The sequence below is a fragment of the Tachysurus vachellii genome, chromosome 4 (assembly GCF_030014155.1).
Source record: "Tachysurus vachellii isolate PV-2020 chromosome 4, HZAU_Pvac_v1, whole genome shotgun sequence".
In the NCBI taxonomy this organism is placed as follows: Eukaryota; Metazoa; Chordata; class Actinopteri; order Siluriformes; family Bagridae; genus Tachysurus; species Tachysurus vachellii.
This window is the reverse complement of record NC_083463.1, coordinates 20391927-20409318: the sequence shown is the minus strand read 5'-3', so window position 1 is coordinate 20409318 and position 17392 is coordinate 20391927. Positions and strand designations below refer to the sequence as shown.

Here is a 17392-nt window from a genome sequence, read left to right as displayed (position 1 = left end):
ATTTATTTTAGTAAGTATTTCCTTTTTTTTGCCCCCCTGAGACCCAGAGGAGGTCGTTTTTTTATTGTGTAATGATTAGCTGCTGAAAGATAACCGTTAAATCGGTTGGGTCTGAAAGTGCTGGCGTTGTGCTGACTGGCTGCGTGTCAGAGGGAAGGGTGTGAATCCCTAGAAGGGAGGGAACAGGTGAGCTTCAGGCTACCTGAGTCAGTCAGGAGGAGAATCAGGGACGTAGGATCACACATCCGTTTGTCTCAGTTCTCGTGTGCATTCGTGGCAACAAACTAGTGTCCAAAATGACACTGGAACCCTTGAGATCGGCTTTATCTCTCGGGGAGATTGGAGAGACGTCGCTGGCGCTTCCGTCAGACGGGGATTCCCACACGGGCAAGCGGCGCGTCATGGAGCAGGTTAGCACCATGAGAAAGAGCAAGAGCAAGTACAGAGGATCAGCAGGAACACTGTCCCCCACCAGTAAGTACATTAACTCATCCTCCCAACCACTCCAATTCACCACTAGTTCTAATGTTTACATACTATCACTATTTATATACTAGGACTATTTCTAAACAATAACTATTCATATACATTACAACAAAAACATCAACAACAACATCTCTGCCCGACTCGTTCTTTATTAAAGATTAGTCAAATAAACGAATTGTGTAAGTGAACTCTCACTCAGCTGCTCAACACAGCAACACGGATCGTTATAGGCTGTACATTAAAAAACTATTAGAATATTTATATAAAAGTTGGTAATAATGTCAAATAAATGAAGACAAATCGATTTTTCTGACACCTAAACACAACACTGGACTTTTGTAGAGGTGCTTATATAACTTAAACATATATAACTCATGTTTATAACTATATAACTACAGTTTATTACTTATAACCCCAGTGTATACTCTAGTGTATAATATCCAGGATTAATGTTACATTCACGCTTCCTAGTTGAAATAAACTAAACTTGAGCCTATAGAGGAAATTGGACATAATTTATATAAGCGATATTATTTGTATAATAATTAAATCTTATTTTGATGATTTATATTTATATTTCTGCAAATACCATAGACCTACTTATATATATACGTATATAGAGATAGATAGATAGATAGATAGATAGATAGATAGATAGATAGATAGATAGATAGATAGATAGATAATATTTCTACAAGTTCCCGTAATGGACCAATAGTTTGGACATGTATGCAAGGGTAAAAAAATTTTAATCTGGTAATCATTTATATTTATTATTACATAAAATATGTGTATTAAAAAAACAGCATTGTGCCTAGTTTCCAGAGAAAACATTCTCCATGCTCTGTAAATTTAGATAATTAGATTTATACACTGTATACACTTATACTTGTCCAAAAATTAATTCCAAAAAAAAAGGTTGTTGTATTGCTTTTGTTTGTTTTTCTTGACCACAGCCTACTGCAGCAATACTGAATATTGTGAGTACTGAGTACTGAGTACTGTGCCCCACCTGTTAAATAAGTTAGTAATTTTCCTCCGCCATTTTATAGGGCATTGTCCTGCGTTAGCTCAAGCACCTGTGTTGAGTTTATGATTGTGTATATGTACAACAACTTTGTGTTGCATAATCATTTTCTGAATAGATAGTGATTGTTCAACAGTAGCCGGTCACGCTCCAATGTAATAAGTACCGAATAAAATATAAAGGCTGCATCAAAACAGTATTCCAGGTTTATATACGTAAATTATTTAATTAGTTTTATTTATTTTATATACTTATTTCAAGTATCTGTACGCAACTTTACCACTGCAATCTTCTTTCAAATTAGGCCCCAAGAGTGACAGTGTCTTTTACGAAAGCAAGTTTCCTTCTTTTACAACAAATGGATCGGACTTGCATGAGAGCACTTTCGCAAATGGACATGCAAAAATGGTAAGCTTTATCTTTGTACTTAATAAATACACGTCATTCTATTTTTTTAAATGAAAGGATAATGAACGAATGCCTTAACAAAAGGTCAGGTATATGAAAAAGTGAAGGGCTGAGCTTGTGTTTCAGTGTACAAGTCTGAACATATACAGAACCTTTTTGGTTGTAACGATTTTTTCTGCACACACATTTGTTCAGATAGATTACTGCAATATACAAAGAAAGTCTTTTCACTTAGCGCTAACTTATCAGTTAGTTAACAGTTTGTTAAAAAGGTTAATATCGTAAACATTTATTGTGCTAGGTTTGACTAGGGTCCAAAATCTGATCTACCTAGAGATGCTGGGGGACATTCAAAACATTTGTGTTTGTAATAAGATAAGGGGAAGTGAATGTGAGAAAATGTTCATGTTTAGGTGAACACCGACATGTCAAAGCATAGTAGTTGCAAACACATGGAAGCTTCTTGTCCAAAATAGTCAATTAAATGAATAAAGAAAGAGAAGACTAAGCAAAACAGTTAAAGAACTAAAATTTATGTAAAGTAATGCATTTGAATTATTATTTGTTATTATTATCATTACATGATATTTTTATTTTAATAGACTAACTGACTGTTGTAACCAGGACAGTTGTAGGTATGAGGATGAAAACTTTTGACTTTTATAAATTCTCTAAAGTGTATTAAGTGATAATGAATGAGCCAGGTAACAAAGTTCAATACATTTATTCACAATATGCACACATACATTCTTAATTGTATGACTTGATATGCTAAAATGGCTCTGATAGTGTTTCTTTCATATCACTTTGACAATCGCGAATGTTACGATTCACGTCGATATATCAAAATTTTAAAATGTTGAGCAGTGTACATCCCTATATATTACTGTTGGTCATTTTATTTTTAAATGTTTAGCCACTTACATCTTACCTTTCACTCGTTGACCGTTTAAAACTGAAGTGCGCTTGGCCTCAGTGAACAGTAAAGCCTGACGAATGGTATAACGTCACTAAAGGCAGCTCAAATGAGAACTTTTTCTTGGCATGCAGTATCTTTGCGGCATCATAGTGGAGTTTTTTTTAGGCAATTTAGTTCTAGTAATTTAATTTTTTATATACATCTCGGACATGATAATGTGATAATGCTGTACTAATTTATAGTTTACAGTAAAAAACTATTTTTTATAGTAAAGTAGCAATGCAAAAAGCTGAGAGTTAAAAAGTTGAATAAAAATACAATAGCAAAAATATTAAAACGATTCTAAATAGATTTATTTGATGAAGATCATGAGATGTTAACAAGTGAATTTGGATTAAGAAATTGCTAAATAGGATTTTGGCTACAGGCCTCAGGCTGTAAAACCTAAAACAGATTTATTTTGTTTTGAATGATTTTTGTTTTTTTATACCTCATCCGTTTAGAGAAACAACATTCGATGCATTTTGTGAACATGACCTTTATTATATAATTATACGGTGTTCAACAGCTTTGTGTGTTTATGTGTTGGGCGTGTGTCAAAAAAAAAGGCTTAATGCTCTGTCAGGAAAACTACTGATAATGATGGATTGGTCTCTGGTTTTGTGTTTTGACGGCAATAAAGTGTGAACATAGTTCTTGCTTATCTGAGGTCACCCCCGGTGCATTAGTCAACGGAGTTTGTCTGATCTTGTCTTTTGCGTGAATTCCCATCAATTATATTCAGGAAACAGTTGTTGACAAAAGTTAAACTTGTAGAATGTATAAAGTTGTGGATATTTGCAGAAAGAATAAATGATACATAAGACTAAATAAATAAAAGAAACCACTCATGTTTCTAAAATGCAATTGTTTTGCAATTGTTTTTTCTTTTGCGGACAGATTTCCATGAACAAATGATTCCATGCATCAAGTATTTTTTTTAGTTTTTATTAGATTTAACTTCATAATAAATACCATATTTTGTTACACCTTGTGAAGAAGCATAATATTTTGCCTATACGTTGTACATAGTTGTACAAATTTGCTCACACATTGTAACACTGCATACTGTATATGCAGATATTGTACACATTCTTATCCACTTGTCTGATCCTCTTCAGAGGAAGAGAATTTTTATTTTGCTATCTTATACTCTTCATATTCTTGCAGGTTTTGGTGAACAGTAAATTTTACATGTGATCACACAGTGTAGGTTTTGGTTAACCACATTCATGTGTCTTGCCTGTTTATTTTCCAGAGGCAACAGAAGCAGGGCATGATGCAGAGGAGTGTTAGCACAAGGTCAGCCAACTATCACAGGGTTCAAAATAACAGTATGTTACCGAGCAGCCTTCCTGCTATAACCCAACCCTATGCGGACCTCTATGCCAATCAAGGGGCCATGAATACTAACACCACCCGTTGGAGCCAGAATTTCAGGCATTCAAAAAGCATGGACAAGAGTCAAGTCCAATCTCCACTCACCAACCCTGTACAAGTGAAAGGGAACAACAGCTTTCAGAGCACCAGCAATCAATTCTTTGCCAGCAATACCATCAACAAGAGACCTCCCTCTGCCCACTCAAACTCTGAGCCCAAGCTCTCAGTGGCAAGCAGGACAAAGAGTGAAATGAACGGGTGAGTTAGAAGACCTGATGTCCATCATTAGGTTACTTCCATTTTAGTGATCTCTGGCATATTTCTTTGAAAGGTCAAATGAGTGACTAAATATTTCTTTGGTGTTGATTACCAGAATGAATGGAGAGGCAAACATGTATAGTGTCACATTAGTAGACGCGATAGTAATGATCACCCATGGGGATGAAAGGCAGCAGCTGCATGGAGCTTCCGTTATTCAGCATAAAACATTCACAGATGACAAGGCCAAAGAAGAGGTGAGCAAAGAACATTTCAGCCATGCCCATATTTGTATATAACACATGTAATGTACAGAAATGATGAACTGTGATACTTAACACACTGCAAAAGCTTTACTGAATGTCAGCTCAATATTTCAGCCTGTATCCTTACTGTAGCAGTGTGTGTTGTCATATAGTGATTACAACTAAACTTTTGGAGTTTATTACTGATGCAGCACTTGAACATGTTTTTGTGATCACAGTGTTAATAAAAAATCTGATATTTGCATATTATACTCACTGAACCAGTGAACCCAAACACTAAAGTAAATACTGAATATGAGTGCAACTGCCATAATATGTTAAGTAGTATGTAGCAACAGCACACCACTTTTGGCATAAATGGGTTTAGTCTACAAATCATGTATTTTAGTAAACTGTCAGAGGAGTTAATAGCTGACATCATTGAATAATTTTCACCATCTGAATTGAATATTCCCTCTCTTAGGTATTGAAGCTTAATGGCATTGCTCATTTGGTGGCCTTGCTTAGCAGCTCGAACCCTGACATCCAACTGACGTCTGCCTCTGCATTGCGTAATCTTGTCTTCAAAAATTCAGCCAACAAGGAGGAGGTACGGCGCACAGGAGGGTTGAACGTGGCTTTGCAGCTACTCCGAGACACTAACTCAGCTGAAACTCAGAAACACGTAACCGGTAAGCAGCTGCACTCTCGTTTACTTTGTAGTCTTGGAGAGCTGTACTGTAAGTCCTGTAAGTCGATTAATTCAGAACTAGGATGCTGCACATGGTGGCTTGGTTTAGCATACTAATAAATCAAGGATAGAGTCTTCATTAGATAAAGATAGTATTTATTGGAGATTTAGCTGAGACTTCTTAGGCCTTGCGGTTTGTTTTTCTGGTGAATCATATTTTATTACATACCCAAAGCCTGATTTTATCCTGATTATATTAGAGTTAAATATATAAACAAACAATCAAATAAATATTTTAGTATTTAAAAGCTAATCTTTTTAAATTATAACCCACTGAATAAGGAAAGATATCATTAGAAGATCATCTACATCTTTTGTGAAGTGTCTGAACTACAAGTTTAAGGTTGTCAATTATCTGCATCTTTCTTGAACACTTAACCTTTCCCTGGTTTATTTTTCCATAAACATAACTTTATTATTTTCTTCTTGCATTTGGATTGTTTAAGCTTTCAGTGTTTCTGTGTCAAACCAGGTCTTCTGTGGAACCTATCTTCGGAGGAAAGCATTCAACCTGATCTGCTACGACAGGCTCTTCCGGTTCTTACTGAGACAGTGCTGCAGCCGAATGCAGACACCTCAGCCATTGGGTCTGAAGTTGAATCTCGCACTGAGAGCTTCTGCAATGCCACAGCATGTCTACGGTGAGCCACACTTACTGCTCTGATTTTTCTTGAAAGTGAAAATGTAGTGGGGGGCACGGTGGCTTAGTGGTTAGCATGTTCGCCTCACACCGCCAGGGTTGGGGTTCGATTCCCGCCTCCGTCTTGTGTGTGTGGAGTTTGCATGTTCTCCCCGTGCCTCGGGGGTTTCCTCCGGGTACTCCGGTTTCCTCCCCTGGTCCAAAGACATGCATGGTAGGTTGATTGGCATCTCTGGAAAATTGTCCGTAGTGTATGATTGCGTGAGTGAATGAGAGTGAATACACTCCGTCCAGGGTGTATCCTGCCTTAATGCCCGATGACACCTGAGACAGCCTGACACAGGCTCCCTGTGACCCGAGGTAGTTCGGATAAGCGGTAGAAAACGAGTGAGTGAGTGAGTGAGTGAGTGAGTGAGTGAAAATGTAGGCAAATTGTTAAGAGGACCATAGTGGATGATTTACATTTATGCTTCTGCTTTTATTCACTTGATTAATTTCGTGAGTAAAATATTTATCATCACACTGATGTCGTTATAGATGTCACAACGTTCATATCTAATTACCCCAAGTCTTCCTTTTAATGTTGAGTTTATTCAAAAACAGATGGCATAACAATTAATAAACTTAAAATTGTATTTGCCAACATGTATCAGATTTAAGTTTAGTCTAGGGAGAAGACAGAAGAATGACATTGTGCAAAATGAGCACTTGACTTCAATGGAAAGAGCCTGAAAATGTCTACCGAATGTTGATTTATTTTGGCAGCAATAAAATGGGGGGTAAAAACAGAACAGCAGAGATGGCATGATGGGAGATGTGGCATCTAATTGTAGACTTCGTGACACTTGACAAATCAAAATCTTGTCACTCTGTTCTGTTTTTGTGAGACAAGAAATGAGTCTGTCATGTTATCATAATTATAAGACTGAGCATGAGTCATTACACACATTGCTAAAACAAAAGGGAAATTCCTTATCTAGTTTACATCCTGGGGCTGTACTGAGGGTGTAGCTGCAGTACATTTACACCAGACATAGGAACCAATATAAAAAAGTCCCTTTTCACTGACAACAATGCCTACTCTACAGTGACTAAAGCAGTTATTAGGTCTGATTGTATCCGGTGGGACATACAGCCCACCAAACATATGATCAATAATGAACAATGTCAGAGCAACAGTTATGACTGAACAGATGTTGAGCGTTTTGGCTGTGATTGTTGCTGCTCTTTCTCAGCCTCATACTTGTAAAACCCACTTGATGATGATAAAAGCTCTTTCCCACAGCCTTAGTACGTGGGAAACAACACATGGTTGTTATTTCAGTTAACCACCAGCAAAGCAGACTTAAACAACTAACACACATTACGACCTCAGCAAATTTATGTTGTTAAAAATGGTAGATGAAATTCATGGTTTAAACGTGCGACAGATGTGTTAGTTGTGTTTCTAGGTCATTGTTTTATCACATCAACCTATGTTGGACTGTTTTCTCATAACAGATATTTATATAGAGATGAAAACATAATTATATGATGTATGGTTGCATTTGTTACAAGCTCTGTGTGAACATGTTTGTTTACTGGCCTAGATAGAGCAATTAGTAAAATTTATTTAAAAAAAATAAATAAAAAAAAGGAAAATGTTATGTTATATAATAGTAGCCTGTTCACTCTTCTTACCAACAGAAATCTCAGTTCTGGCAAACTGGCAAACCGGCAAGCCTTGCGTAACTGTGAGGGCCTGATTGACTCACTAGTCAAACACTTGCAGTCTTCTATGGACAACAGCCAGCTGGATGATAAGGTATTATTCTCTGCTAACCTGGGACCTGGTTTTCACTCTCATTAATGATAAATTGGTATTTTACTGCTATGTTGCTAAAAGGATAAAGTAATGTAAGTGGAAGAAATTTCCTATACAGAAAATTAGGTTTTAGATGATCTGTTAAATATTTACAGTGATGAGAATGTTTGAATGGTAGCTTAACTTGCCAGCTTTCATTTAAACATTTACCAGGAGCCTCTGTATTTGTAGTCATACATTTAGTAATAAAGATGTGCAATACAATACACATGGCCTGAGGTGAGTGTCTAATATACATGGTAAGTGGTAAACATTTATCATGTCCTAACAGGTGTTCTGTATTCTGCTATTTGCCCGCAGTCTGTGGAGAATTCTGTGTGCGTTCTGCACAACCTCACCTATCAGCTGGAAACCGAGGTGCCTGCTTTGTTTAGCAAGATAAACAACCAGGCTATGGCTTCTGAAAGCCGCGCTAACGCCGCTGACACCGGCCCTATCGGCTGCTTTAGCAACCAGAGCCGCAAGATCCAGCAAGAGGTCAGTTTACTGTCAGCAGTGTTTGAAATGCACTTAAGTAACTGAGTTAAAGGCACAACAGCAGATCAATTTATAATTCTGTAATAACTAAACTTACGTTCATTTTGTAAACTGACGTTTTATTATTTTTTTTCAATACAACTCTTAAACATTATCTTGTGTTTGTTTCAGATCATTTTTTGTAATCAGATTATTCCAGCATGAACAATTCATGTGTTTAATTTCATATGAGTATATTTTTAAAATCAAATTTCTATTAGAGTTTGATTGGTTATTTTAGTTCCTTTGCTAATGACCTGTTTTTTTCCATTTTGACAGATAAAGGGGCAATTCATACTTGTTTATGGATATTATTACATGTTGTTTATATTGCTATTAGATGCATAATAATATGTATTGTAATATTAGCTTCTAAGCTGGGAGATTAAGAAAGTAAAATTGAAGTAAATTTTCGCTGATGATGCATTCCCATGTCTTATGAGTCATATTTTGGGTTTTTGTTGTCTTGAAGACCAACATCGAATCCACAATGATAGATGACTTCGATCCCAAAGGCAAGACCCAACTTATTCACTCAAAGACGCTGCAGTCTTATCTGAAACTGCTGGACTCGAGTCAGAACACAAACATTCAGGAGGCGTGCTGCGGAGCTCTGCACAACCTCACTGCCAAGAAGGGCATCGTAAGATCAGATTTTTAAATCATTTCCTTGCTTAATGCCTAGCTAGTAATGCATTGTTTTACCTGGTGCCTCCTTTTTTAATTATACACCAATTAAGGAAACCCGAGTATTGGGTTTAAATTCTTCGATCAGTCAACACATTAGCGATTGTCTATCACTGATTTGAGCACTATTTTGAATGGACCAATATTTAAAAGTTTATTTTTATATCAGAAATATAAATATGACAGCAATGTAAAAAGTGTTTTTGTGGAATATAGACATGTCTAATTGTGTCCTCAAAATGCTTTAGTGTTCACTAAAGTCTACTTAAGTTTAGAAATTACATTTTAAAAGTTTCTCTGTATTCAGAATCAACTTGTGGTTACAATATTCTGTTAGTTAATACTATTCCTCACTTGAGCAGAGCAGATATCATGCGCTGAAATGGCTTAAGTTTGCCGTCAGAATTGTGCGTAGCTTGAGACACACCTATGTTTTTAGCCAAACTCACCCAAGTGCACGTAACTCATGTGTAATAGTGTGAGTAGCGCTTAAGTCATGCCTGTAATTCAAGTGTAATGTAAAGCATTAAATAAAGGGAACTGTTTGCTTTTAGGTGATAACACAAAGTGTATTGCCCTTTAAATAACAATAATACCGTATTAAATCTTGACAGACATAAAATGCTTGATTTTTAGTGTTAATTTCTTTCATTAAAATTGAGGTGGTTAACATGCAATAGCAAGGATGAACTGGATGAAGGATTTAGAATTAGTAATTCTAAATAAATGTACTCTGTGATTACCATTGGTTATCTCTTTACAGTGACAACTGTCAAAGATTTGGTTATATTAGGCAGCAAGTGAACAGTTAGTCATGTGACGGCAAAGTCAGTGACTTTGACAAGGGCAAACTGTGACGGCTAGATCAGAGCATCTCCAAAACAGCAAGTCTTGTGGGGTACACAGTGGTTAGTACCACTTTTGGTCCAAGTAAGGACAAACAGTGATCCACTACAGCTCGGCTATTCAATTGGCGGGTTTGTTCCGGCCCTTCAAGTAGCCTAGTGTGAAAAAGACAGCTCTAGAATACATTTAGTTCATACGGACCACAGACCTATAGTTATGAAGTGACGCGTGTCTGTTCCATTCAGCACAAGCTGCAGTCACGTCACAGAGTAGGAGTCATGTGACGTTAGGCGAGTTGCTCGAGCAGCCTATCCTGTGAGATGCGATGACTTACAGAACGATGACAGATGAGAACTTTTGTTAGTATCATTTCCTCTGTTCATTTCTTCCTTCAGTTTTTTCACACAAAAAAAATTTGAAAATTCGGTGAAACAACATTAACCCTACTTTACCCTAGCTCTACTTACATTCATTTTCCATTCTTTCTCATGAATAGCATTTACACGAGTAATCCCTCATAGGCCAGCTCTTGCACCACTGTATGAGTATCGCTCTGACAACATACTGTATACACCCGATTTCGCTGCTCTTGCGAAATCTAAAAATGTCATTTCTCTCATTAGAAGTCAACCTAAATGTTTGCCAATTATTGAGATGGCTGTTGTAGTTCAAATAAGCATACCAAAATTATTTATTTTGACAAAAATACCATGAAACTGTTATTTTTCTTATTGTGAACCTTTTAATAAAGTGCACTTAAGTTTATGTTAAATGAGTTAAATTCTAAATGAGTGTGATATGGCTCACTGATTTACCCATTTGAATGTAGAAACAGTCTACTTGGGTGTCGTATAATGCACTGAAGTTGTTCTAATGCAGTTTCAAAATACAACACGAGCATGTTTAAATGTAGGGAAAATAGCTTATGTACAACATATGGGGTCCTACAGTATATTGTTGTTGTGTCATCACTCATATTGCAAGCCATATCTCTCCGGCCCGTATTTGGGATACATTTCATAATCTGTCCACATGTCAAATTAATTAAACAGCTACAGGGTAATGGGTGTTTAAGGCTTATAGATATGCACGAGGAGCGAAAACTGGATTGCACTGTGTGATCAGACACTTCTCTGCCATAGCCAGACATTTTCATTAATTTGTGCTATAGTAGCTCTATGGTCCAGATGAGCTGGCGTTTGGTCCTCATTGTACTCAGATCCTTATGCTTGCCCATTTTCCATGCGTCTGACTAATCAAATTCAAGAACTGAGTATTTACTTAAAATATTGCCGCTGTAACGAGATAATCAATGTCTTCGTCTGTTTGTGGTTTTATTTTACACACACGCACACACACACACACACACACACACACACACACACACACACACACACACACACACACACACATACACACACATTATATATAGAATTATATTATATATAATGTAACATATTATATACATAAGTTTGTTTTCAAAGACCATTTACTTACAGAAACTATTCATGAGGAGCTTGCTAATGTGTGTTATCCTGTGTGTACATTTTAGGTGTCAGATGTGATGAGTTACACCATTGTCCAGAGGCTGAATGGTCTAAAGTACCTCTGTCCACATCTACAATCACAGAATTTGTCCCTGAAGAACGGCATCACCACACTGATGGGGAACCTGTCTCGAATTCCCTCACTGCACAAAACTCTAGGTAATTTGACCTAGATAATATTGTAATATTAATGTAAAATTATGTAAAATTTGTAATATTGCATTTTGTATCCTTATCCTGGTTGACTTTCAGGAGTAGTTTGTTGTATACTTGGAAAAAAAATAAGCATATCTTTTGCTAGAGCATATTTTTGTGAGTATAAAGAACACAACAGGATGAGACTCAAATTTTGTGTCTACGTGCGAGACTTTGAAGTTGGGAGGGACAACATTTTTTGTTTTGTAGGAAGCTCTTAGTGTTTAAAACAGGAAGCAACTGAAAGAGACCATTGACAAACGGTACATGAATAGTACATGAATCCTGTAGTTCTATAATGAATGGGATTTATTTCATTAATTATAAATGAATTCAGAGTTCTGTTGGCTGTCATTGTCATTTCTGTGCGTTGCTTATAATAAGTTGTGTAGTGCTGCATTAGTCTGGCTTGTGATACATTGCCGTTTGCTGGCAAGATGTAATGATAATTTACTCTGTATGTATGCTGAGTAGGTGTTTGCATGATTTTTTTTGTTGTTTGATGGGTTTTTGTCATTCTACACAGTATTACTTTTTATATTGTTACAGTATCTCACAAAAGAATGTGTACACCCCTCACATTTTTGTAAATATTTTATTATATCTTTTCATGGGACAACACTGAGAGAAAGCGTGAGAGCGATAACACCAAATTAAACACACCAGCTCCCCATTCACACCTGATACCTTGTAACTCTACCGAGTCACATGACACCGTGGAGAGAAAATGGCTAATGGGGCCAAATGTGGACATTTTCTCTTAGGGGTGTACTCACATTTGTGGCCAGCGGTTTAGACATTAATGGTTGTGTGTTGAGTCATTTTGAGGGGACAGCAAATTTACACTGTTATACAAGCTGTACACTCACTACTTTATATTGTAGCAAAGTGTCGTTTTGTCGTGTTGTCACATGAAAAGATATAATAAAATATTTACAACAATGTGAGGGGTTTTCTTATGTCTGTTAGATACTGTATATCCTAATGCCTGCTGAATGTGGCTAGTGTGTTAAGCTGGTAATTAGCTGTATATGGAGTTTGATAATATAGATACTGAGATTGATGTTTGTTTTTGTTGATTTTGTTGATTGTGCTCTGTTTACGCACGACAGCTCGTCAGGCTCTTCCCAATGTCGTCAAGACTTTGAAATCTGACATTACTCCAGAATCTGACAGCGCCATGGCAGTAGCCTGCCACACGGCAAACAACCTGCTGAGGGCGGACCCTGAGCAGGGAAAGACGTTACTGAGCAATGACCTGATCAACTCGCTCAATAACATGAGTCAAAACATGTGAGTGTCTTATTCAGAGGGAAAACATTCTACTGGTATTGTGACAGGTATCTGTTCTTATCTGCACTGTTATTCACAGAACCCTGCCGAAGGCCAGTAAGGCAGCAGGAGCTCTCCTTCATAGCCTTTGGTCTGACAAGACTCTTCAGAGTTTCCTCAAGAAGGTGAGGTGTTTACCCTGTGTTTTAAATCTAATAATGCTTTTGTACATTTCTTCTATCACAAACTGTGATACAACCAAACATACACAAAGCAATACCAGAGCTACTGCATAAAACCTAGAAGTTTTTCTTTGCAAGACTATGCAGGCCTGTGCAGAGTTTCATATGCAAATGAATCCCTGATAAGGACTTAACCACCATGCAGAGTACCTAATATGTAATGTATCACGTATGCATTAACAGAATACAAAATTCTGTTAATGAAGCTAAATATAATAAAATCTCAGAAATACTGTATATTACGGTCCTAATTATACGCTATTATGTTTAACATATTTTTTTATAGCAGAACTAAGAGAACGACTTGCAACAAGTTAAATTTCTTTCACTGTGTTAATAATAAACTAGGAGTGAGAAATCATGACCAAACAATGCAACAGCTATCAGACTTAGAGCTATTAGATACTGTAATCTTTAGATGTAGTTTCGCAGGTATGAACTTGTAGCATCTGATTCCATTTATGATGTTTTACTGTTATTTGAACCGGAGTGCAGTTAAATGTTTAAATTTGATTTGTCAAAAACAGATAGCTCGATATTAACACACTATAAAAAGCATATTTATGAAAACGTTTACATCTTATACATCTAATTATGAATTACTAAAAAGTACAATGAGCGATTCCTTAACATACTTTATGTATTAGCATATATATTTATGAAATTATTTTTTTTATTTATGTTTTGTTTTTTTTTTATGAACAAAATTTTTTTTATCAAATTTTGTTTAAGAATATGGTCTGTTGTGTGTTATTTCTTAATCAATATCCATAATCAATAATAGGCCACAAATAGTGGTGCAGTTGTGTAGGAAATGTAACCAGTTTTAAAACTGTAATCAACACCTGTTGTTTCTCACCATTTCAGTGCTTTGTCTACAGTTTTTTGCATTTATTTAAATTAATTCCAGCTTACAATGTAAAAAAAAAAAAAACACCCGGCAGCTAAAATTCAAGATGCCGAGAATACATGGAACTAGTTGGAATTGTTTGTTATATAGTAAGATAAAACTCCAGAATTGTATAAAACATGTAAAGTTTTATAATGGACCTAAAGTTTAATAGAGTATATATTTATTGACAGAGACAGGTGAAAGGGCTCGTAAAGTTTACTTTTAGCTATGTGAGTAGAAGAGGTGATATAATACAGCGAGGAACTTTGATAAGAATTGCTTGTGTTATAATTAACAGGCTCTTTCACACACAAGATTAGACACAAAAAGAGCACTGTGACAACGTTGTAGTCATATGCTTTTGCCCTGTCACATTCTTCTGCTCCCGATAGACTGTTTGACATCCAGGAAGAAATACATTTGAATGCTTTCATGATGAGTATTGATATTTATCAGTTATATACTGTATATATAGTTAAGATCTAACTTTTGGGGGGGGGGGGGGAGCTTTATTAATACTCATGATCAAGAAAGACTATTTCTAAGTGACAGGTGATATTTGTTGGACAGTTAAAACAGCTCTTTTAATTAAATATTTAGGAGTGAGTGAACATGCTTGAACATTCCTTTAATTTACTGACGCTGTGTCTAAATACTGGCATTGTCTAGGTCCAGATTTGAATGTAACCAGTGCTCAGGTGGACTTCTTTGTAAGACAGCAAAGAAATTGAACGTTAACATTTTTTATAATAATGGTGTCAATTTTGGAAACCCACGTTGCAAATTCCCTACTTATAAATTTGGCTAGTTTGTTCGCTGTCTGGATGTTTGACGTGTTTACATCTCCATAGCAATCATAACAAAGCGGTGGAACTTGAGAAGTATTACACATTTTTGCCAAACCTACCTGACAAATGTTTTTTTGCCAAACCCTGCCTTCAAGTAAGCCATCAGAAATGTTGTGTAATGCACATACAGTATGTGCAAGAAAGATCCATGGTAATGAGGCAGTGATACATAAATATACTCAGCTGGTCCAGGACAAAAACTGTGAAATGTCTAGAGGCTGTTCACATACACAAACTTCATTTTGTGGAGCTTAATTTCTCCTGCTCCAACCAGAGCTCTGTGCACTCTGACAGCTTGGTAATTTATGTCACTTGAGTTTCTGACATTCTTGACAACATAGATCTGTTTACTGCATCGTAGCAGATCTTAGCATGTAGCTGCAGAGGAGGGGTGGAGATGACAGAGTGTTTTATATTAGGACTGGGTGTGGAAGGGTGGATAGGTTTGGGTGTGTGACTTCTGCTTTCAGGTTAAAGTTGTTCAAACGTCTCCAAGCCAGTAATGAGGGTAGCCTGGGTGAAAGTAGGTGTGTGAAAGTAAGTCCAGAAAGTTTCAGTGAAAGGACTTTTGTTTGTGATTACGCAGCAGTGGGTAAAAGGTAAGGGGTGTTGAAAAAAAAAAAAACGTGTCTACCGGTATGCTTTCACTGATTTGAATCTTACCGTGCTAGTTTCCATGACAAAAGTTGCTGTCGTATCTCACTTTTTGATTGACATAGGCTTGCAGGGATTTTTTTTTCTTTTTCTTTTTTTCTGTTTATATGTAAAAACAAAACCCACCCAATGTTACTAGTTCTTTCCTAGAGCTGCTTTATAATGACTTTTTGTGCAACATTTTATTTGAACAGCTTTTATTTCATATTGTTATAATTATTTACAAAGAACAAAAGTCATCAGTATAGATTTCACTTTAAGGATTGTAAGCATAGTGTTTATTTTAATTTAACATTAAATCAATTAAATAATATTTTGTGTTGGTTTAATAATTCATTTTTGTTTTTTGAAGTTTGGATTACTGGATTGTTCTCTTTTGGATTTGAATTTTCATTTTTTTGTGTGTTTTAAGGATAAATTAGTCACAAGACTGTTTTGTAGTAATCATTTCTATATAAAACTGTGTAATGTAACAGACTTTTGAATATTTTATAATACTATTTTCTTCTTGTTTGTTCTTTTTCTCATTTCCAGCAAGGGATGACTAAGAACTTCTTTGTGAATGATATAACTTCAGCTGCAATTAGGTCTCTTCATATTGTTGAGTAAACTGATCATCATGCCGGTGACTTCAACAAATATCCAACTCTACATAACAGCTACAGAAAATAACTTGCTTAACTATACACATGAAATAAATCAGATATTCCTGTCCGCTTTGAATATAAAGAACTGCAAAGGTAAAAAAAGGAAAAAGCAGCTAAGGGGAATGTAAATGAGCTTCACAGCTCTGAGTTTGCACAGAAATTGGGAAAAAAAAGTGTATTTCTTTTCTTTATTTCAAATAGATTCTTTTTGTGTTGCATGGAAGCGCCATAATGGGAACATATTACGTTTTTTTATTACATTTATTACATTGCATCTAGTTGATGAATTTCTGTTTTGAGTTTGATGATGATATTCTGACATGGATCTGCCTACATGAGAGGGGATAAACTGCAACTTTTCATACCTTTTTATTTGAAATAAATGTACATGAATAAAAATGGATAAATGTCTCAAAGATTTAAGTTTTGGTTCCTGCCAACCCAATACAGTTAGCCTTAAGGTGAGGTATAAGACACCAAGGTATTATTATGCATATTCATGTTTTTTTTTTTTTTTCAGATTCATTACATTTTAATAATTTTTCACTTGATCTTACCGTTTGAAGAGGGTGTCTTTGTAATTGCTCATTTTATTCAAGTCTCATGTTTGAGTTGTTAATATCAAATTTTTTCAGCAGAAACCAAATAAAGCTTTTTGAAATGGTGTTTTTGTTTATTTTATATTCGTGGTGATTTAAAGGTAAATTCTCCCCTTCGACATGTTAAGCATATTTATACTGAAACATTTAACAAGTGCTTGAAGATTCTGCTGCTAACTTTTAATCTGTTGTAGTTTATTTATTCTCGTGAGAAGTTAGCAGTTCTTTGTTTTGCTGCACGTATGTCACAGGAAAACATTGCTAATGCTATTACAGTGTTTTACAGTGTGTATCAGGAAAATAAATTAGTTATCTAAAAAAAAATGATGAGTCAAATTTTGCTGTTAGAAAAAAAAGACCATCAGCTCTTAGCAATATGATCTATTAGCCATTAGCACCTGTTCTACTATATATGTGCTCTGTCACACCT

General features: G+C 35.8%; 1 protein-coding gene across 1 annotated transcript; it reads left to right on the top strand.

Annotated features, from left to right (window-relative positions):
• Positions 1-191: 191 nt before the first annotated feature.
• Positions 192-17028, top strand: pkp1b (plakophilin 1b). The gene is made up of 13 exons (XM_060868279.1): positions 192-474; positions 1818-1921; positions 4138-4517; positions 4633-4774; positions 5247-5454; positions 5986-6154; positions 7840-7957; positions 8318-8494; positions 9006-9176; positions 11619-11772; positions 12921-13101; positions 13181-13265; positions 16251-17028. Exons 1-13 carry the CDS (start codon positions 297-299, stop codon positions 16323-16325), a joined length of 2142 nt encoding a protein of 713 aa, XP_060724262.1. The 5' UTR covers positions 192-296; the 3' UTR covers positions 16326-17028.
• The last annotated feature ends 364 nt before the right edge of the window (positions 17029-17392 follow it).

Bases quoted from the DNA above. Each gene is read 5' to 3' on its own strand.
- pkp1b (XM_060868279.1), top strand. From the start codon at position 297: ATGACACTGGAACCCTTGAGATCGGCTTTATCTCTCGGGGAGATTGGA. The intron at 4,518-4,632 runs GTGAGTTAGAAG...GTTGATTACCAG, and splicing joins ACAAAGAGTGAAATGAACGG to AATGAATGGAGAGGCAAACA. The intron at 13,102-13,180 runs GTGAGTGTCTTA...TGTTATTCACAG, and splicing joins AATAACATGAGTCAAAACAT to AACCCTGCCGAAGGCCAGTA.